This window comes from Canis lupus, chromosome 11 (genome assembly GCF_048164855.1).
Source record: "Canis lupus baileyi chromosome 11, mCanLup2.hap1, whole genome shotgun sequence".
NCBI classification, from domain to species: domain Eukaryota; kingdom Metazoa; phylum Chordata; class Mammalia; order Carnivora; family Canidae; genus Canis; species Canis lupus.
The window spans coordinates 21953195-21975358 of record NC_132848.1 but is presented as its reverse complement, the minus strand read 5'-3'; the positions used below and the strand labels follow the sequence as shown (position 1 = coordinate 21975358).

Here is a 22164-nt window from a genome sequence, read left to right as displayed (position 1 = left end):
GAGGGACCTCCGTGGGCTGGCTTTATCCCAAAGGTGGCTGCCCCGGGCTGGAGGCTGTGCTGGGACCCCTCTCGTTGCAAGTGAGGGGGGCACTTCCGCCTCAAGAGACAAGTTGAGGTAGTGCACTTGTCGCCTGTGTTTCCCGTCAGGCTGGCTTTCCTGAGCTGTTGTCACTGTCCTGTTTCTGGCCCTGCTGCCTGGAGGGGCCTCAGCTCAGCTGCTGGGGCCGAGGGGGTCCAAGGAAGGCTTTTACACAGTGTAGACTCCAGATCTGGATCCTGAGGTGTAATTTGAATAAATTAGGCAGAATGATTGTGCTGGAGAGAATGGTGTGGGCTCCCCTTACTTTTGATAACTGAGGAGTGAGAAAGAACAAGTGGAAACCCTTTCTGTAACTGAAGAACACGAACCTTGTTTGCATCTTACAACGAAAAATACGCCTGCTCGATTTTGGCCCAAGCATCGATTGATCATTCCCCTGCACGTTAATGTTTTTGTCTTTCTCCCAAAACTTAAGACTTTTTTCCCCCTCTTTAGAAAAGGGATTGAATCATAATGTGACACATTATAAATTTCAAATGTCACTTCTCTGATCATGAGTGATGGAATTCCTGCAATTTAAATATACGATTATCCCCCTTCTGTTTGTGAATAAAATCAGCTCTGTGCTGGAAGTGATGCTGGCTTTTCATCTTTCACCTGAGGTTTGCTGTCTGATGGGATGGCTCTTTGACAAGGGCGGTGCTCCTGGTATGCATGTTCACCACCCTGGGCAGGCTGTCGGGGGCCAGGCGGCTCTCGCCTGAGCAGGGTTGAGGGGTGCCAGCCAGATACCAGCATCATTGGGGCTTGGGGAGATCTGTCGTTCTCTGAGACGAGGCGAGCTCCTCCGGGGACGGTTTGGTGTGTGTGGTGCCCCTGCTGCTTTGTTTGGACAAGTGTGAGGGTCTTAAGAGACATAGAAGCAAGAGGAAAGATGGACTGGGTGTCAGTGCCCTGCGGTGCTGGAAGCTTCTGTTGCCACACTCACTGTCTTGCTCCTGGACTCGCCCTGTCCTCTCCACTCTCCTGATGACAGGAGAGCCATCATCCCTGAGCACTTCATCACATCACTGCCCTGGTTGAAAGCCACTGAGAACTATGTTTGGCTTTGTTAAGTGGCGCCTCTCAGCCTGGCCTTCACCAGTTCCCTGCATTTTAGGAAGTTCAGGCCTATCTATTGCGTTTCGCTAAATCCACATGCCAGAGAGACCACAGGGAGTCAGTTGCTGGGCCAGGCCTGTGCAGCGGCTCTCCTCACCAGCTGTGATCCATTGGCAGTCACGGTGGGGCATCGGGAGGCAGTGACAGCTAACATGTACCAAGTGGCTCTTAGCTTCACAGCAGAGCAGACGTCACACCCTGCACATAGAGGGATCCGTGGCCTGGGGTCAGAGTACGTGTTGGGACCCACATTTGAGCCCCAAGGCCTGTGGTTTTCTGCTCTGCTTTGTAATCATGTCCAGCTAAAATCAGTGGAAGTAACTGCTGTTTTGCTGGGTAAGTTCTAGAGGGCAAAAAACCACATCTGCTCATTTTCCTGGAGAGGTTACTACGTTTTCAGCTCACCTTGGAGCCTCAGGCTAAGACTCTGTGTTCTGCATTTGGCCAGCGTGTGGTGAGCACCTGCTGCGTACAGTTGCTGCTCATGGTCACCAACCAGTGTCCCTGCAGAATGTGTATCCTGGTAGCTCAGGGTGCAGGGAGGGGACTGCTAGCACAGGGCAGAATTCTGGAGGTTCTGGGGGTGGGGGACTCTGGTCCCAGGAGGATGAAAGACTAGGCATGAGAAGAAGCTGCTCCCTCCCTGCATATGCCTGGAGGCATTGGGTGATGTTGAGCAAGAATTGTCTAAAATGCATAGCTGGACTGCTTACCTACGGGAGGGGTGTCCTCTAGAAATGAGGAGTGATGACCGCACTAGTGGACGCTAGTAAGTTTGAAGGGAATAAGCTGACATAGTAATGTATAACAGTTGAGGTTTTACTGTCCTATCAAGGGGTAAAAAATAGGAAAGCCGGTCCTGCATAGGGAAATCCAGGTGCTACTCAAACAAAAGTATAATGGCTCTCTCATTGAGGCTCTCCAACTTCATGTCTCAGGGCTGCTTTATAGTCTCAGAAAGTCTTGAGGAACTCAAAGAGCTTTTACTCATGTGGGTTAATCCTACCCGTATTTACTGTGTTGGAGACTCAAACGGAGATAATTTAAAAATATTTAGTAATTTATCTTAAAATAACAATGATATGAACTCTTTGTATGCTATTATAAGTAATAAATCTGGTGATAAATTAATATTTTCTGAAACATAGCTATTTAGTGAGAAGAAAGGCACTCTGTTCCTCTGTGGTAAGGCTCTTTAAGGTCCGACTTGATAGAAGACACCCGAATTCTCACCTGTGCTTCTATGTTCAGTCTGTGGTGATGTGCTGGTTCTGACTGGAGTGTGTGAAAATAGTCCAGCCCCACACAGGCAGGCCGTTGGGAGAGGGAGAATTTTCATGGTGCTCTCTGATGACTGTGGATATTTTCTTGTTAATCTAGAATGTAGCTTACCCACGTGGTGGTTCCCGGAAGGTCACCTGCAGTGTGACACCTGAAGCCATGCCAGCCAACATTTCGTACTCAGCTTGAAATCCATTGGGCCATCTTGCACGTTGAGCAGGTGTTCTGCTCACCCATGGTCCTTTAATGTCGAATGCTGGCCACTTGGGGAATATTGGATGGTCAAGGTGTGCAGGTCTTCTGGATGCTGACACACTCCGTCCTCTGGTATCTCTTCTGCTAGTGTTACCACCATCTTGGAAGAAAAAGCTGTTTAGCCCAGAGAGTGGGTAAAAGTTCTTCAATATTCAGATTTAGGCTTAAAAGCTCAAATATTCTTATTGGAAACACATAGTGTCAATTGTTTTCCTTGAAATGACAGTCTTTGTTCATTTTTGAGAAAATGTCTGCCAAAGACCCAAGCTTGAATAACCAGTTTGCCGTTAGTCATTTTTTCTAGTAAAAATGATGTTTCTTAAAAAATGTATCTGATTCAGCTCACAGCTCAAACAGTTGAGCAGGGGCTATTTTAGGAAGAATCACTGTTCTCTGGTGCACATCTCAAGTGCTCTCTGTGTTCTTCTCATGTTGCCATGCAGAACATTCAAAAGATGTTTGAGGGTCGGGGTGTGACGCAGTATTAATCATAACATTAGGAACTTCATCAAGGATGTTCTTAAGCAAAATTGTCTTTTATTTACCTTTTTCACTAAGCGTGGGTGGCACTGCCTCGCCTCGGGCCAGCATGACTGCCCTTTACTCATATTTTGTGCCAATAGCTCGGGTGTCAGCATGGTGACAAAGGTAGATTATGTTGCTATTATTAGAAACGTGGTTTTGAATTCTGGGATCCCCAGAAAGGGTGTCCTGGTGGCAGCAGTGGGCTGACCACCCCTGAGAACTGCTGCCTTGGGGGGTGCCCTCCCCACACAGGCCGATGGTTTTCCCATAAAAGAGTCCCCTGAGGATGAGCTGATGCTGGAGAAAGTACGAGACAGAGCAAGCGTGTGCCAGGAGTCAACATCAACTGGCGCTTTGATGAGGAAGGATCTCCCCCAGGGACCTGACCTCCTACAACAGTGATATGAGCAGGACCGAGAAAACATGGAGGTTTCAAACAATGAAGGATACAAAAAGGGTTTAGCAGGAAGAACAAGACTGAAAAAAAAATTCACAGATTTTTAAATAGTGCCCAATAGAACGTCTAGCAACCGAACTCATGGTTGTTGCAATTTAAAATTCATTAGACACAGCAGAAGAAGGAGTTAGTTAAAGTAGAATGAGAGAGTTACTGGGTGGCCAGCACTGAGGGAGGGAATGGATTTGGAAGAGAGGTTAGGGCAGGAGAGAGTGAACACCAGACCCGGGATGGAGCCCTGTGCATGTGGGTGGTGGCCGGGACGTTCCAGCCCCCGTGAAAGAGCCAGCACTTATGTTCACTAAACAAACAAGTCTCGAGGAAGGAGAGTTAAAATATCACACCTGGAGAAACAGGGTGAAGTCGCTAAATAGGGGATGGGAGGTCAGAGAACCTCCCAGTGGCCAGTGATGGACAGATGTGTGGTTTGGGTGGACGGTTCGATGGGAAACAGGCCACAGCAGGAGCAGCAGAGGCCCGATGAGACAGGATGCATTTGGTTCTGGAGAAGGTAACTGTTAGGCCAGATTGGATTTACAAACAGGATCCAGCTGTGTGCTACTTAGAAGACACTCACCGAAAACATAAGATTATAGAACAGCATGAAGGAAGGGGTTGGGAGAAATGCAGCAGATCAACTGAAATAATAGCTAGGCAGCAGCGTGGCTCTTATGCGTTATTAGATGAAATAGAGTTTAAGGCGGAAAGCATTAGTCGGGATAAAGAGTATCATTGCTGAGGTACAAGTGGATAAATGTGCCAGCGAAGACACAATCCCGAATGTGTCTGCTATGACAACACTGCATGTGCATGTGCTTAAGGGTATCTTGTGAGAGTGTATGTAGGAGGCAGGCGGGGAGGAGGAGAGACAGAAATTTGGCAGAAGGGCTAGGAGACCACTGTCGATGGCAGACGCTGTTCTAAGTTCTGTGCATTTGTGAACCGTTGCTATGACCTCAGTGTCCCCGCAACAGGACGGTAAGGTGTTTCCCGCTGTGGGACTGCTAAGTTGCAGAGTTGGGATTCCGACTCATGGGATCTGGCCCCAGCTTTCCTGCCCCTCAGGAATTAGCAGATCAAGCAGACCAGAACTTGTGGGATCAAGTTTGTGCCGCAGACTTGCTAAGGTTGAGCTGCCGGCCCTCCCTGGAACCCCTCGGCCAGCACACAGTATGCACGGGACATCATAGCAACGGCTGCGCCGTGGTTACCACAGGGCCATGCAGACCAGGGTCGGGGGTTGACCCTCCCTCTGGGCCGTGGCTCTGGGATGTGGACTCACCCAGATTCCCTGGGGAGGGGGAGAGTAGGCTGCAGTGCAAGGCTGGCCCCACAGTGAGGACGCCCTACAGTGAGGACGCCCCACAGTTCAGCCCTCCCCAGGTTTCGGGCCTGCTCACACACTTCTGATGGGTGGTATCTTCACACCATGTGTTTGTTTAGGGGACGTTCTTTTTACTGAGGGACATTGGTGCTGGGGGAACGGAGAAGCAGCGGCATTTCCAGGTGAAATAGTCTCGGTGGGGGGGGGGGGGAACTCGGTTTGCCGATGGTGCTCCAGAACTACTGCTGGCTCTGCGAGCATGAAGGGGGTCCATCGGTGTGGCCCTCGGGGATGGCATATTGGGCTAGGGAGGGGCCACCCGTTCCCATACCAGAGCCTCAGCAGGTGCTAGTGGGACAGGCAGGGAGGGCCAGCGGAGGGGACAGAGCACCGGGCAGACTACAGGCCGCCTCCTCTGTGGTGCTGCCGTGAGTACCCATGTTGGGGCTACATACTGCCTCCCTTGGTTTGCCGGGGGGTGTCTGGGTGCTTTGGGGTTTGCTTGGCTAGGGAGTACCACAGGCAACTAGTGGATGGGGATCAGGGTGCTAAATGTCCAGCAGTGCACGGACAGCCCTGCCCAGGGAAGAGTCTCACCAGTACCTCATTAGGAGGTCTGGCCGGCAGATCTGGGTGGAAGTCGTCCACCCATGTGACCCTGCTAATTATTCTGATCGGATGGTTTTGTCTTGATAAGTGGACGTGGTCATGAGAAAATCCTTTATTTTGTGGTGAAAGGGGCCACGTGGATCTGCCGGGTGGAGGGTGCAGCAGGAGATTCACACGGCACAGGGATTGGCTGGGGCTGGCTGGGCCCAGACGGGGCAGCCAGTACGGGGTGGGGGGGGCACTCAGGGTGGAAGCTGTGGCCATGGGCTTAAGTTCTGTGTCTGCTAGGCTTCAGGGGGAGTGTCCTCAGTGCTGGGGAGTTGCTGAAGGGTCCTCCTCTACCAGCTTCCAGTGTGAATGCCTTTTAAGTTCAGATGTTTAATTTAGGTGAATGTTTCATTTCATTTCCCTCCTCCTGTTTCTCCTCCTTCCCACCCGGGCTCCCTGCCCACTGCCTGAGTTCGCCCTTGGTGTGCCTTGCTCTCTGGGCACATCGGGGGCCCGGCCAGAGATTTAAGTTTTAAAAATAATTTGGGGGGGCTCCAGCGAGGGTGCTTCTGGTATTTGGGATTGGGGACCTGCTGTGGGAGACGTTGGGGTATGGGTCTTCTCTGGAGCCCCCTCTGTACATGGGGGACTGCCCGCCATCGGGATGCAATACCAACACCCATAGGGAAGGTTCTGGACGCGGCCCTGTGCTGGGGGATGCTGCCGGTAGTGCAGTGCGGGAGGCCTTCCAGGCTCTTGGGGGGCTTCTTCCTGGGCTTTCACCCATCTTTTCACGTCACTAGCAGCACCAGCACCAGGGCTGTTGGCCAGCTAGTACTTGCTGAATTACAGCTTCCCTGTTTGCCTCCCCTGCAGTCATACTATTACTCTTGGATTCATTACGTAATAGGACAGCCTCTTTGAGTGGAAGAGAGCCGTTGCCTTTTATAATTAGTCTTCTACGTTTTCTTTCCTTGGGGAAGCATGATTCAGTTCTGAGTACTGGCCAGTGGCCTGAGAGTGACAGGGGTATTGGGGGAAGGGGCTGTGTTATCCTGGAACTTGTCAGAGAGAAGGCTGGGAGTGTGATGGCGTGGTGACTCGCTTAGAGCATGTCTGGACCACTGCCGGCCCTGTCCCCAGAGTAGGGGGCTGCAGGCTGTCCCTCAGATGCAGCCGCTGTGTGTCAGCTGTTGAAGATAAGGCCAGTGAAGAGAGAAGGGACAGACGTATCACGGGAAACCAGAACGGGTGCGGGGAGCCCTTGGAGAGGTTTACGCTCCAAGAAGGAGAGGGGCCCAGGGCTTGCTTGGACGGTGGCCCGAGATCCTTAGAAATGAGCTTAGACAGCCAGAACCTGGGGCGTCCAGAGGCCTGGGGACATTGTTCTCTCCTAGCTAAGCTCAGCTGGGAAACAGAAGAGGCGAGGGCCTGGTCTGTTGCTTGGAAAGGTGGCTGAGAGGAAGGAAGCTCACTCACTTGGCCCTGATTTGGCTCTGTCCACACATGGAAGGAGCAGCAGAGCCATCGTGGGGAGGGACAGAAAGCCAGGCCTTGTGCCCAGCCCCGTGGATGGAAAAATGAAGAAGGAGGCACCCCGTCCCCGCAGATGTGTTCCTATCTCAAGCACTAGATGAATCATGCTCTGTGTGGGGAAGGATCTTTAGAGATGTGATTTTAGAGACCTCATCGATAAAATTGAGAATTCTTGGCAATATTTTAGAAAGGTTTATTAAACAGATAAGAGTGTGGTGGTTACTGGGCTACAGCAGAAGATTCATTAAGAATGAGTCATTGAGCAGCAAACAATTTAAAAATGAAAATTAAAAAAATTCAATTCACAATAGCATTGAAAAATGTAAAATCCATGTCGTTGCCGGAATGAATAGTTCATTCCTTTTAATTACCACGTAGTATTTCACTGTGTGAATATATCACAGCCTGTTTATCCGTCCATCTTTCGGCAGAAGCCAAGGCTGTTTCTGGCCTTCGGTTGCTAGGAATAAATTCTGGTGAGTGTTCAGGCACATGTCTTCTTGTTGACGTGAGCTTTGTTTCTCTTGCTCTGTGCCTAGCCTTGCTGGGTCATGCTGGGGGAGTGTAGGTGGTTTTTGTGCAAAACAGCCCAGCATCTCCCCCGGATGGGCCATACTGTTTTACATACCCAGCAGCCACACATGCAAGGTCGGGCTGCACCCTCTCTCACCAGCACTGCCCTCCCTACTTCTCCATGTGTGTTGGGTGGCAGGCTTTTGCTAGGGTGCGTGTGTGTGTGTGTTTGTGTGTGTGTGTGTGTGTAGAGGGTGAGGGGAGCACGAGAATGCTTTCCTCATGTCTGTGGTATGTCACTCCAGTTTTTGAAAACCATATCTTCTCATGAGTGGAAAATTTTAATTTAGATGAAATCTAATTTAGCTAAAAAATCTGACTTAAAATTTAAAACCTTATTTAAGTAAAAGTCTTTCACATACCCATAGGATGCCAGGGCATTCTCCTTTGCTTTTCTTCCAGAAGCTTTATAATTTTTGTTTTGACTTTTAACTTAATTTTTCTGTGTGGTGTGAGGAAGGCATAGTGGCTCATTTTTAGAATATAGGTATCCTAGTTAACATAGCATCATTTGTTGAAAACAGTTTTTTTCCCCCAGACGTTGCTTTGGCCCCTTCTCTGAAAATCAAATGAATGTATAAATGTGTGTCTATTTCTGGAAACTCTGTTCTGTTCCATTGATCTGTTAATGCATCTTTATGCCAGTACATACTGTCTTAATTACTGTAGCTTTTCTCAGAGTCCAGTAGAGAAAGTCCTCCAACTTTTTTAAAAAAAATTTTTATTTATTTATGATAGTCACAGAGAGAGAGAGAGAGAGAGAGGCAGAGACACAGGCAGAGGGAGAAGCAGGCTCCATGCACCGGGAGCCCGATGTGGGATTCGATCCCGGGTCTCCAGGATCGCGCCCGGGCCAAAGGCAGGCGCCAAACCGCTGCGCCACCCAGGGATCCCCAACTTTTTTTTTTTAAATAAATTGTCACGAGTATTTTTGGTTCCTTACATTTTTATATAAGGTTTATCATTAGCCATTTCCTACCAGAAAAGCCTTAGAAAAAGTAATGGGAGTTGGGGTTTGAATGGGATTATGTTGAATCTATATGTCAATTTCCCCAGAATTAACAGTATTAACAATGCTGAGCTTTCAAATTTAGATATTTTAAAATTTATCCTCACAAACATTTTGTAGTTTTCAGAGTATGAGTTTTGCTCATATGTTGTTACATCTATTTCTAAATAGTTTGGGTTTTTTTGATGCTACTTTAAATGGTACAACTTTGTAAATTTTGTTTTTCAAATTTTACTGTTGGGATATACAAATATAGTTGATTTTGTAAACGGAAACATCTTTTTCCAGCCAGTATTGCTGTATAACAAATTGCTCCCAATTTCCTGACTTAAAAGAACTCTTTTATAATGCTCACAGATTCTTTCAGTCAGGATTTCAGTTAGGACATGGCATGTATTGTTTATCCATGTCTGGAGCCTCAGGTGGGGAGGCCTAAAGGTGGTACAAGTTGATGCCTAGGGGCTGGATTCATCTGAAGTGTCACTCATATATGTGTGACCTTCTGGTTCCTGGACTTGGGAGGGGAGGTGGGGAGCTCTGAGACTAGGACTGCAGAGTGACTGCTATTTCATGGCCTCCCCCTGTGACTCCCTAGCCTCATAGCATGGTGGCCTTAGGATAGTCAGACCTCTTACATCATGGTGCAGGGTTCCCAGTAAGATTTCCAGCAGACAAGATGTAAGGTGCATTTTTCATGACTGAGCCTCTGAAATCACATAGTATCACTTCTGTACTCTTGGTTGAAACAGTTTCAAGTCTTCCCAGATTCAAAGAGAGGGAAATTGGACTCCATCTCTTGATACAGGAGTGGCATGGTCATATAATAAAAGAGCATGTGGGATAGGAGATACTGTGGTGGTCACTTTTGGAAAATGTAATGTGCTTTACCTTTCTGGTGATCTTTCTAAATTCACTCACTAGTTCTAGGAGCTTTTTGGTAGATGCCTTAGGAGTATCTGTGTACACAGTCATGTCATCTACAAATAAAGATAGTCTTACTTCTTTCTATATAATCACATGGCTTTTAGTTCCTTTTCTTGACTTACTGCATTGTCAAGGTCCTCAAGTGATATGAGCAGATATTTTTACCTCCTTCCATATACTGGTGTTGGGGGGGTGGTGTGAATCATTCAGGCTCTCAACATTAAGTATGATGGTAGCTGTTGGCTTCTTGTAGATGCCCTTTTTCAGGGTGGTTGCTGACAGTGAAAATTCCATGGTCGAGGAGTCTATATTTTTAATAAACACCCTGGTTTATTTTGATAGGTCTTTACATTTGAACAATACTGGTATATAATGCCATAAAGAGGTTGAGGATTGAATTCTTAAGGCCTGGTGGAAGAAGACCAGGATGACAGATTATAGTTTGCTTTGTTGATTCTTCTAAAAAAATGATAAGTTGGTGTTTTGTCAAATGCTTTTTCTTCTGTTGAAATGATCATGTGACTTTTCTTACTTATCCTGTTAATGTAGTGAAAGATCTTTATTAACTTTGTTAATTTCTGAGACAAATCCCATTTGCATTTCTGAGACAAATCCCATTTTGTTGTGAAATACTAGATTTTTGTATATCTCTAGATTTTTCACTTCTGTGTTCATAAGGTATATCGTGTTCCACTTTCTTTTCTTCTAAAGTCTTTTCTTTTTTAGCACTAGGGAAGTGATAGCCTATAATTTCTGAAAGAGTTTATGTAAAATTCATATTATTTCTTCCTTAAATATTTGATAGAGTTCAACAGTGAAACCATCTTGCCCTGGAACTTTGTGGGAAATTTTTAACCTAAATTCAATTTCTGCTCTAGGTAGGGCTTCAGATCTTCTATTTCTTCTTTTGTCAGTTTTCAAAAAACTTTTTTTAAAACAATTTTATTTATTTATTTGAGAGAGAAAGGGAGAGAGAGCATAAACGAGGGTGGGGCACGGCTGAGCGGGGAACCCAACATCAGACTTGATCCCAGGACCCTGAGATCATGACTATGCTAAGCTAAAGGCAGATGCTTGACTGACTGGGTCACCTAAGTGCCCCTCTTGTCAGTTTTAATACTTTGTGTCATTTAAGGAATTTGGTCATTTTAAACAAGTTGTCTAATTTAATGACATATTGTTTATAGTACACCTTAATTCTTTTAATATCTGTAGGAACTATAGTGATGTCTTTACTTTCTAACATTGGTAATTAAATTTACTGACACTTGTTCTGAGATCTGTCATGTGGTCTGTCTTGGTAAATGTCTCATGTGTCCTTGGAAAGAATGTATGTTCTGCTTTGTTGGGGGAGGTTTCCATAAATGTCAGTCAGGTCAGGTTGGTTGATAGTGCTAGTCCAGTCTTTTCTGCTTTTACTGATTTTCTGTCTCCTTTTTCTTTCAGCTACTGAGTGAAGACTTTTGAAATTTCCAATTATAACGGTTGATTTGTCTCTTTTAGTTTTGTCAGGTTTTGCTTCGCATAATTTAAATCTCATTTATTAGATACACACACGTGGGATGAGCTTTTAGGTTTTCTTAATTAATTTATATGTTGATTATTTTAGTTTATTGTTATGAAATCCTCATTATTTCTGCTGTTTTCCCTGTTCTGGAGTCCAGCTCATTGGATATTAATATAGCTGTTCCATCTTCCTTGGGCAGTCTTGATGCATCTTTTTCTCTCCCTTTGCTTCTAATCTGTGAGTGTCTTCTTGTCTAAAGTGCATTTCTTATAGATAGCTTATACTTGGATTTTGCTATATCTTTTTAAGTGTGTTTAGTTGATACACATTCATATGTTTCCAGCATAATTATTTGTATGGCTGGGGCTTAGGCTGCCACATTGCTATTTATTTTCTATTCCTTTTATCTTTTCTTTTCTTTTTTTTTTTCCTCTTATCTTTTCTTATTTCCTCTTTTTTTCTTATGTTCTTTTGGATGAATTGACTATTTTACAAAATGAATGGACTTCATTTTTTACAGCAGTTTTAGGTATATAGAAATACTAAGCAGAAAATATGATTCCCATGTACCCCCTCACCATGTTCTGATAGACACAGCTTCTGTTATTAACATCTTGCATGAGTGTGGTGCATTTGGTACAACTGATGAGCCAACACTGATCTGTTACTACTAGCCAGAGTCCAGAGTAGAAATTAGGGTTCTGTCTTGGTGTTGCACATTCTCTGGGTTTGAACAAATACATACTGATATGTGTCCACCATTACAGCAGCACAGGGTGATTTTAGGGCCTTAAAAAATCCCCTGTGCTCCATCCATTCATCCTGTCTTCCCCTCAGACCCTTGACAACCTTGGTTTTTCTACTGTCTCCACAATTTGCCAAAATGGAGGTCAGTGGCTGATAACAGGCATTTAGCATCGTCCCCATTTTTGGAGTGGCTGACAGTGAGAGCGCTGGGTACTGTGTCAGGCTGAGCAGGAGCCTCCATCTCCACTGCTGTCCTGTGCCTGGTGTCACCGTGGAAGGTGAGTGCTGAGAGGGACAGTCCAGGTTCTTTAGGTCTAGCGACTCATTTAACACCCACTAGTGCCTTGTGAAGTGGCCATTCCTGTCTCACTTACAGATGAGAAGACAGGAGAGCAGAGAAATTAAGTTCGAGCTAAGAAAGTGAGGAGTTGGCTTGATATATTGTTACGACCCTCTTCCACCTGAGTGTGGGTCTCTGAGAAACGTGCTGTGGTGCTCTGTCCTTGCCCTTGTCCTTCCCCCTCTTCTCTGAGACTCTAATGAAGACATTGAGGTGTAAGTTTAACCAGTGCCTCTAAGCTTGGAGGGACAGCTAATGTGATAGATGACATAATCAAGATTCAGAATGAGTTCAGCTGCCTGGAATGCCACCCGAGAACCAATCAAGTGAACAAGCTAATAGGAATAAATGAAAAGCCCTATGTTCAAGTTCAAAAACCCAACCACCAATACAGGTCGTTGAAAGCAGTTTGGATGATTTGGGCCACCTGCGTCTTCAGTGAGAGGCTCTCCTTGTCATTCGGCCTAGATCAGGGCATTGGTCTGGCACCTAACACCCCTGCATCCTCTTTGCCCCTCTATTACTCCATGCCTTGTGGCCAGAGCCATCTTCTCAAAATGCAGATCTTATAAGTGTGGTAGCTCCCCATGTCCATGTCAGTAACTTCATTCCATGGTTTTGCTCTGGTCTTACTCTTTGCTCCCAGATGGTCTCCCAGCCTCAGAATGGTCTTCTCCTGCCTTCCCACAGCTTCCTTGTTGCCTTTCCAGCTGTCCTGGCCCTCATTCCCCTCCTGGGAGGTGCCCTGTTCTGGGCTGCTGCCAGGGTGTGTCCTGCACACTGCTCTACTCTTTCTGTGCTTTGCTCAGGCTTCACATCCTCAGCATGACACATAAATGGTGGGGCTCCCTGTTCTGTTCTGTGATGGCAGGCAGGGCTCCCTAGATCACAGTGATCCCTTCACATGCACTTATGTGGCCTGGGTGATGAACATTTGCTTACCTGGTCTCTGTGAACACAAGGGCCCTGTTTGTTTTTCTCCCCAACTATGTCAGGGTACCCAAAGGCCACCCCAAGGCTCAGTGCCTCCCAGGAATCAGTGTATAGTTGTACTCATGCCCGTGATTCATTCCAGTACAAGCGCACAAAGCAGAACCAGCCACGTGGGGAGGCCCAGAGGAAACCGGGGTAAGCCTTCTCCAGTCCTGTCCTGGTGGAGATGCACAGGACACACTTAATACCCCCAGCGGCTAGTCACGACAGCAGGTGTGAAGTGTCCACCTGGGAGCTCGTTAGACACTCTGTGCCTGGGTTCTATTGAGAGCTCATCACCTCGACACCCTCTGGCACTTTCCAAAATTCCAGACTCCCAGAAGGAAAGCAGTTCAGCATAAGCTATGCTGTTGGGTGAGGCCCAGTGAACCATTCTTATTTGTTAGGGAATAATGGGACACTCCTGAAATCTCGGGGGTCAGCCATCAGCCAAAAGGAGGGCTGGCCTTGCACCCAAGCCCGTCTGAGGACGGCGGTCCCAGACCTGCTCTTGTAATGCCACCTCCGCCGGGACACCTCATGTCGCCTGGCCACTGGGAAGATGAAGTAAGTGGTTCTCGGGGAGATGAAGGAGAGTGCACGGTCCGACCATTCTGCCCCGAACTAGACGGCTACGTTACTTGTAGCAGCTGGAGTGACGTCTGATAGGTGAATGCTGAGTACTGCTGCGGCAGCAGTTTGCTCTCTGACCTCTGTGCTGCTGGACCTGGGTGGTGGGCCACTTTGTCTGGGGCTGTGCCACATGGCCTGGGGGCACCTGTAAGAGATGGCAGACACAGAAGTCTTTCAGGCTATTGTTTGAGAAAAGAATTTGCTGGGCTGTTCCAGAGGCAAGTCCCCCAGGGCGGAGGGGCGGGCTGCTTGTGATTTGAACACAGGAAAGAAGCCGTGTTCCAGGGATGGGGCGGGGAAGCAGCCCCTCATCGCAGGTGTTAAGAAGGGACTCCTGCTGCTCCCCTGGCTGCACGCTCTAGCAGGTGGGGGCCGTAGGGATGCCAGCTAAGCCCATGGGAATTTAATTTTCAGCTCATCTCTGCAGTGCTCCTTTAGAAAACATTATTCTGCTTTTCTCCTGAAGAGCACAGAAAATGCTCTTTCTTTTTGCCACAGTGTGGGTGGAATGGCCACAGATGTAAGGCAGGCCGCGTCTGTGCTTTGTTTTCTGCGAATACAGACTTTACGTTCTAGAAAACATTCCCAAAAGGTCACTGTATTCCTCAGACTTGTAAGTTTGGTATATTATATTCATTTATTTATTTATTTTTAATTAAAATTTTTTTTAAAGATTTTTAAAATTTATTTCAGAGAGCGAGCACGAGCAGGGGACAGAGGCAGAGAGAGAGAGAGGGAGAGGTAGGCTCACTTCTGATCAGGGAGCCGGATGTGGGGCTCGATCCCAGGACTCCAAAATCATGACTTGTGCTGAAGGCAGATGCTTTACCTACAGCACCCAGGCTCCCCTATGGTATTCTTTTTTAAAGACATAAAATCAGATCTCATAAAGGACGTGAATGTTAAGTGTTTGTGAAGGGAGTGATCTCATTACTGTTAATATTTCTGTAAATATATAGTATCCTAAAATATATATATATATATATATATATATATATATATATATATATATATATATAGTATCCTGTGTGTGCCTTTGCCTTCACGGCTTCATGTAGCGGGTGTTTTCTCTGCCAGGTGTGTGTGCAGGTACATTTGTGGACGAGGCGCCGGGGATGATGTCCCAGAGGTACATCTGGTGTCCAGGTCTTGAGCAGACAAAACCGGTGGGAGGTGCTACACTGGTGGGGTCTTGCTGGGAAGTAGGCACCCGCCAGGAGGGCTGGCCCGTGTACCACATATCTCCCAGAGGGGCTGTTGCTGGGGCCACAGAATGTTTTTTTCCCTTACATCTTCTCACTCGGTGTTCTGGCTCTGGAATGTCCTTGGTGTGCCCTTCAAAGGCATCCTGGCCACTGTGCAGGGTCACCCACAGCCTGGGCTCCCTGAGCTGGCCGCTGTGCCCTGCCTCGCTGGGTGCTGCCCTCTGAGCCCCATCTTGTCACCTGGGTGGGAGCCTGTCTGAAGGCCAGCCAGTCTTCCCTGCCTGGGACCCAAATCCAGAATGCCAAGGCCACAGCCCATCAATCTCTTCTGTTCCTTTCTAAATACAGAGTTTTTTGTTTTAAAAATTTTAAAGGCCCTCAGGTGTTACTCTTTTCTCATTGTTTGGATTTCCAAGAAACCCTATCTTCCCTACCTGGGTTTTGAAGAAATTGAGAAATAAAACAAAATAGTGGCAGATGGACACCGAAGAATAACTTTTATTTCTTCTAAATGAGAATCTTGAAATCCTATCTTGGTGTGAGAGCCAAATAAAGCGGCTGACCGAATCCCAGGATTACTCGGGCTTACCCACCCACCCAGCCAGTGCCGGGGCAGGGCGGGCCCCCTCACGTGCAGCAGAGCCTTCAAGGGGGAGCAGCCTGTCTGGTGGCTTAGCCGGCTCGGAAAAGTGGAAGGAGGGCTGAACCCATCGGCTCTCTGTCCTGCCAGGTTTAGCAATTGATAAGTTGCCTTCTTGCGGTGTGTATTCTGGGGATAGAGAAAGTCCAGGAGTGGTGCCAGCTGAATCTCCTTGGAGAGGGAGAGGAGGACATCCACAGCCCATCAGGATGGGCCAGCTCCAGCCAAGACCCCACACCTTTGTTCACCTGGGACCACCAGGGGAGGGTAATAGAATGCACCCTGATGGCTCTGGAATTTGTTGGAACTGAACATTAGCTACATAATCTGCAAGACCTCTGCCCAGGGCTGTAGAATCAGTCTGCAGTTTATTTCCCATCCTGAATTATATCCAGGGATATTGTTCAACCTGGCTCATCAGAAATTCTGCTGTGAGGTTAAGTGATAGTGTATAAACAAGGCAGTGTACTCCAGATTTGAATATAAATCTCCTCTGTTATCCAATTTCCAGGGAGGAATTAAGTCTCAAAGGCTAAACCCTGGCAAGCTCACATCCAGACCCCAGATTTCTTTGTCCCTGCGAGTACTGATGAGTTTACAGTGTGTCCTCACCGTGTGCTGTTCTGTTGGATGCCCATGCCGTCAGGCCCAGAGCCCCCCAGTCCACGTGAGACGCGATCCCTGACCATCCTCCCTCTGTGGAGCTCAGGGTTAGCGGGACCCCGGGTGGCCACCCGATGGAGAGGCGGTCACGCCAGGCCCCGCGGTGCCACCCCGGGAGCGGCCTTCATGCTAGGCGCAGCTCTGGGACGTGCGCTGGCCGGCACTCCGGGTGGAGCCCAGAGCCTGTCACTCGAAATCCATGTGGGGAGGTCTCCCCGCGAGAGGGCAGATCTGACTCCTGAACATTTCCCACAGACGGGGAAGATGCCCCGTGGGTGATCCTTGTTCTGTCGCTGCTGCCCCAGGCGGAAGTGCCCTGTGGCCCTGGGGGGCCGTGTGTGCGGGTGCGCGGTGACCTCGGGGGGGGGGCCCACTGTGCGGCAGGGGGGCGGGGGTGGCGAAGGTCCCCGCCTCTGAGCCTGGGCTCCCGCACTGCTCCGGGCCGACCTCGGCCCTGAAACCTCCCCGCAGGTTCTGAGGCAGGTGGCGGTGGGTGCTGCCGGCTTGTCCCCAGGGCCCCCCCGAGGCTGTGCCGCCAGCGGCCTGGGCGCCTCCAGGTGGAGATGTGGGGGGCCGCCCGGGAGCTGTCCCCGCCCCTGCCTCCATGCCCTGCACCCTGCCCAGGTCACCCACACCCCACTGAGGACAGGGGGCTCGCTGCCCTTGGCGGGGCTTGTGTGGCCTGCATGGTGCTGCTCCTGAGGACACACCGTTCCTGCCCGGCACTGGCCGCACTGGACCCCGTGTGAGCGGCTGGGCCGAGGCCTGTGCTCACATGAGTCCAGGATCCGCAGGGATGCTCTGGGGTCTCCGTTGCTCCAGGTTCTCTTCTTGTCCTTTTATATTAGTGGCCGCAGAGGCCCTAGGACAGAACACCCCCGATCTACTGTATTCATTTCCTGTGGCTGCAAACAACACAGATGATTTATTGTCTCGTAGCTCGGGAGGCCCAGCTTCCGACGTGTGCCTGGTTGGGCTAACTCAGGGTGTGGGCGGGAGGCTCCAGGGAGGTCTCCCAAGCTGACCTGGCTCCAGCAGCATCTTTTGGCTCGCGGCCTCTGCCTCTGTGTTTAGTGTTGCTGCAGCAGCTGGAGTCTTTCTCATGTTCGTTTGGACTCTTGTCCCCCATCCCCCTTCTACTTGTGAGGCTCCCGGGTCTGCGGTGAGCCCTCCGCTGGTCCAGATAACTCCTTTTGGTCAGAGGATTGGCACCTTTGCGCCCTTTGGGAGGCTCTGCGCTTCGGCCGTAGGCCTCTCTGGGGCTGTCTCTGCCTTGCATGTGTGTCCCTGCGTGGACGCCTGTGCCTTTGGGGCCCAGGGGCCCTTCTGAAGGTGATGGGAGGCTGGCTTAGTCCCACCCTCATTCCTTGGTGCCCCTGCTTGTCTTGGGCCCTCCAGCACGGTCCCTGACCTGGTTTCCTAGACACCTTAGAGCAGGCCTACAAGGCAGCGTTATTCTCTTGGTGTGGACGACCGGGTGGAGCCAGAGACGTGATGTTGCTTATGAGGCTGCACAACTCCTGAACAGTAGAGCAGGGCTCCTTTTGTGGGTCTGTTTGACTGAGGACTTGTCCTGCTCAAAGCCTACACTGGTTTACTTTAGTTTATTGACTCCTTCACCTGAGTTCACCGACAGTGGTCACATGTTGACACTTCCCTTGTGGAGCGGCCATGTCGTTGGCCCTGGGACTGAGGGCGTGATGCCAGCACCGTCAGCATCGGGCCTGGTCACTGTTCCGTATCCAGTCTTCTGGCACTGCCGAGTGGCCTGCTGCCCATGCTCTGGCCAGGCAGCAGCTTCCAGCACACTTGTCAATGGGCTGTATGTGCCCACGCCCATTTGTTTGATGTAAATGTAAGTATCTGTATTTACATAAAGAGATGCTCCAGTAAATACTCCCTGAGACAGGTGTGCTCGCCCTCTGACGTCAAGAGGGGCTGGACCTGACCCCAGACCAGATTACGCTGTGCCTAGGCCCTATGATGAGGCCCGATGTGGCATGCATAGATCAGTTGGTGAATTTGTTCTGCTGTGAAGCTGCTCACTTTTGTTCCAACTGCCTATTTCCCTTTGGGAGGGTGTGTTTTGTCTTCTGTGCATATGATATTTGTTGTTATTTTTCCCTTAGGACAACTATACCTTTGCCCAGCCTGGGATTCAGATGAAGGTGAAAATGTTGGAAGAGCTCGTGAGCCGGATTGATGGTAAGTCTGCTTCCTGAGCACCTGTCTCCGCATGGGGTGGGCAGGAGACAGTGGGAGGAGGTGGTAGGAGGTTCCGGACTCAGTCCCTGGCCCTCACCCTGGCAAGATGCTGTCCTCACTCAGCCTGTGGTCCTTGGCTCCCGCAGGGCAGGGCTGTGCGTTCTTCTGAGTAGGCTGCTGGAGCAGGAGCCTCTCCTTTTCTTTTTTTATTAAGGTGACATAATCAGAATTCAGTGCAGGCACTTCTCAGGGAGTAATGAGTGCGGACCAGAAGTGGGCAGCTCTCACTCCTTATTAAGCCCGATGATTGTCATAATCTGGGCGACAGCATGGTTGTTTATGGCTGTCCTTTGGCACTGTGTTCCCTGCCTTTGTGCATCATTTTGTTATCAAGGATGCTGGCATAATTTCTCCATGGAATCCAATTAATTACCAAGTCTGGAAATAACATCTTTAGTATTATAGAAAAATTATAGTGTGTGCTCGGCCGTTTTAGATTATGCTTTCATATTTAAGTGAGGGCTTTGAAATACTTTTTACCTTCATTCTTAAAATAATTTCCCCTATGATGTGCTGACTGTCATATTGCAATAGCAGAGTTTAATTAAATGAAAGTTGAGAGATAATGCCTGCCCATTCCGAGCATATTCTCCTGATAGTTTGTTACATTAATGAACAGAGCATTAACAAAGTGATACCAAGCAGAACCAGGCGTAGATTTGTGGCACCAGCCGGTCAGTAGTGAGGTACAGAGAAGTGAAAGGTTCTTTCATAAAGAGCCTCTTGTGAGCTCAGCAGGTGATTTCACTGAATGTACAGAGAAACTGTAGTTTGCTTGAAATGTAGAGGTGGTGGTGTGTATTCTGGCGCAGCCTCTGTGTCCCTGCACATAACTGTGCTTCTTCCCTTCCTGTGCTGTTAGCAGTAGCAAACTCTTAACAGTTATAAGCTCCCCCCAGAAAGGTGCTTGGTTTGGGGAACTATCGAATGATGTTATAAAATGGAGTCATACAAATTATAAACTCCATTTTGTTCCTTGATTGAATCTGATTTTCGACTATGTATCTAATGGTTATTACCTGATTTCCATACGGTGAAGTTTTTCACGGTTCTTCCAATAATACTTAATTTGATTCAGTATATTTAGCTGCTTTCCAACGTGTCTACTCAAAATGCCATTTCCTGCTTGTGTAACTGCGTTGATCTTAACCTCACAGCGAGATCTCTGAGTTTTCCCCACTAGCAGGTTCACAACTGTCCTCAGTCTCAGTTCTTTAAAATCTGATTTGCAGTAGATGTGAATTACACTTCCCGAGCAGGCTCTTCACTTCCTCTCGTGTCCCTTCGAAGGCATATTTTATATTTTCGTGGATGTTAGAAAGTGGTGGTTAGTGCTTGTTTGTTCCAGGGCTGTAGTTTGGGGAAATGCTTGAATTGATTTTCTCTGGTGCTGTGGCTTAGAAAGAAACACATTGCAGATTTGCTGAATGATGGTTTAAAAGAGCAGCAACAATGACCAAAGGAATTCCAACTGAAGCTGTACCTTTTCATAAATCCCATTTTTTCAGGGCAATTTCTGAGGGAAGCTACTTTTGTCCTGCAGTGTTTTTTTTTTTGTTTTGTTTTGTTTTGTTTTGCTTAAAGGATCAGTTTTTCATGGCAGAGAAGCTTCTTTTACATAATAGATAAATCTGTGTAGCTTATTTGTAACTGTTCTCCAAAGGAAATTTTAAATACCCAGGCTTTCCAAAAAGAAGTGCACACAGTGGACAGAGCTTGGGCTCTGGCTGGTGGGTGCCCATGTTACTCAGCAGCCCCTTGGGAGAAGCACCTATAGGCCTCAGCCAGGGGGAGTTCACCCTCCCCCACATTTTATCACTCACCTCTCGGAGAGAGAAATTGTAGACTAGGAACTTTTGTAGGGACTATGAAGATTTTATTAAGGGCAGGATTTGTTAGGAAGAAAAATTGCTCTAAAAAATCCTACTGCATCCTTTTTACATTTTAGGGGAAGGATAGCATGTATTTCAGAGCTTTTTGGCACTTTGGTGAAGGCACACACTTTCATGGGCTTGTTGATTAAGAAAGGTGAAGTTAATGAATAAAACTGGAAAATGCACAAATCTGAGAAGATTAGACAACTGCTGAACAACCAATCAAAAGAGACATTAGTAAATACCTTGAGACAAATGAAAATGGGAAAGTGACATACCAAAATTCATTGGATGTGGCAAAAGCCATTCTAAGAGGGAAGTTCATACAATAAATGCCTATCTCAAGAAATGAGAAACATCCTAAATCAACAATCTAACTTTACATATTGAGGAACTAGAAAAAGAAGAACAAATGAAGGTCAAAGCTAGTAGAAGGAAGGAGGTAACAGATCGGAGCAGAAATAAATGATGTGGGCACTAAAAAGATATTAGAAAAGATCAGTGAAACAAAGAGCTGGTTCTTTGGAAAGTAAACAGAGTTGACACACCTTCAGGTAGACTTACCAGAAAAGAGAGAAGGGACTCAGATAAATCCGAAATGCAAAAGGAAATGTACAGCTAATAGCACAGAGGTGCAAAGGATCATAAAAAACAACTACGAACAATTATCTGCCAATAAATCAGACAACTTGGTTTGATTAGCCACCAACCAAGACTGAGTCAAGGAGGAAGTAGAAAATCTGAACATTAGACCCTTACTAGCAAGGAGACTGAGTCAGTAATCAGAAGTCTCCCAACAAACAAAAGTCTAGGACCAGACAGTTTCACTGGTGAATTCTACCAAATATTCAAGGAAAGATTGATACTAATCCTTCTCAAACCCTTTCAAAAAACAGAAGAAGGGGGAACTCTTCTGAACACATTATGCAAAGCCAATATTACCCTGATACCAAGACCAGACAAGGATGCCATGCAAAAACAAAATTACAGGCCAGTATCCTTGATGAACATTGGTGCAAAAATCCTCAACAAAATATTAGAAAGTTGAATTCAACAATATATTAAAAAGATCACACATTGTGACCAAGGCCAGGGGTGCTAATATAGTTTTCAGATATGACAAAGCAGTCAGTGTGGTCCACCATGTTAACAAAATGAAGGATAAAAGTTATAGGATCATCACAGTAGATGTAGAAAAAGCATTTGGGGCAGCCTGGTGGCTCAGCGGTTTAGTGCCGCCTTTGGCTGGGGGCCTGATCCCAGAGACCCAGGATTGAGTCCCACGTCAGGCTCCCAGCATGGAGCCTGCTCTCCCTCTGCCTGTGTCTCTGCCTCTCTGCCTCTCTGCCTCTCTGCCTCTCTCCCTCTCTCCCTCCCTCCCTCCCTCCCTCCCTCCCTCCCTCTCTCTCTCTCTCTCTCTCTGTGTTTCTCATGAATAAATAAATAAAATATTAAAAAATAGAAAAAGCATTTGATAAAATTCAACATTCATTTATGATAAAAGCTCTTAACAAAAGGTAAGTCTAGAAGGAATATACCTCAGCACAATAAAGGCCCTGTATGACAAGCCCACAGCTCATAGCTGTGAAAAGCTGAAAGCTTTTCCTTTAAGATCAGGAAAAGACAAGGATGTC

At 47.6% G+C, this 22164-nt stretch overlaps 1 protein-coding gene across 3 annotated transcripts in view; it reads left to right on the top strand.

Annotated features, from left to right (window-relative positions):
* TBC1D22A (TBC1 domain family member 22A) overlaps positions 1-22164 on the top strand; it is a 334941-nt gene that overhangs the window by 179902 nt on the left and 132875 nt on the right. For all 3 annotated transcript variants that reach the window (XM_072843502.1, XM_072843501.1, XM_072843500.1), the window contains exon 10: positions 18521-18596. In XM_072843502.1, coding sequence (XP_072699603.1) covers positions 18521-18596 — 76 coding nt within the window. The remainder of the gene's footprint in view (positions 1-18520; positions 18597-22164) is intronic.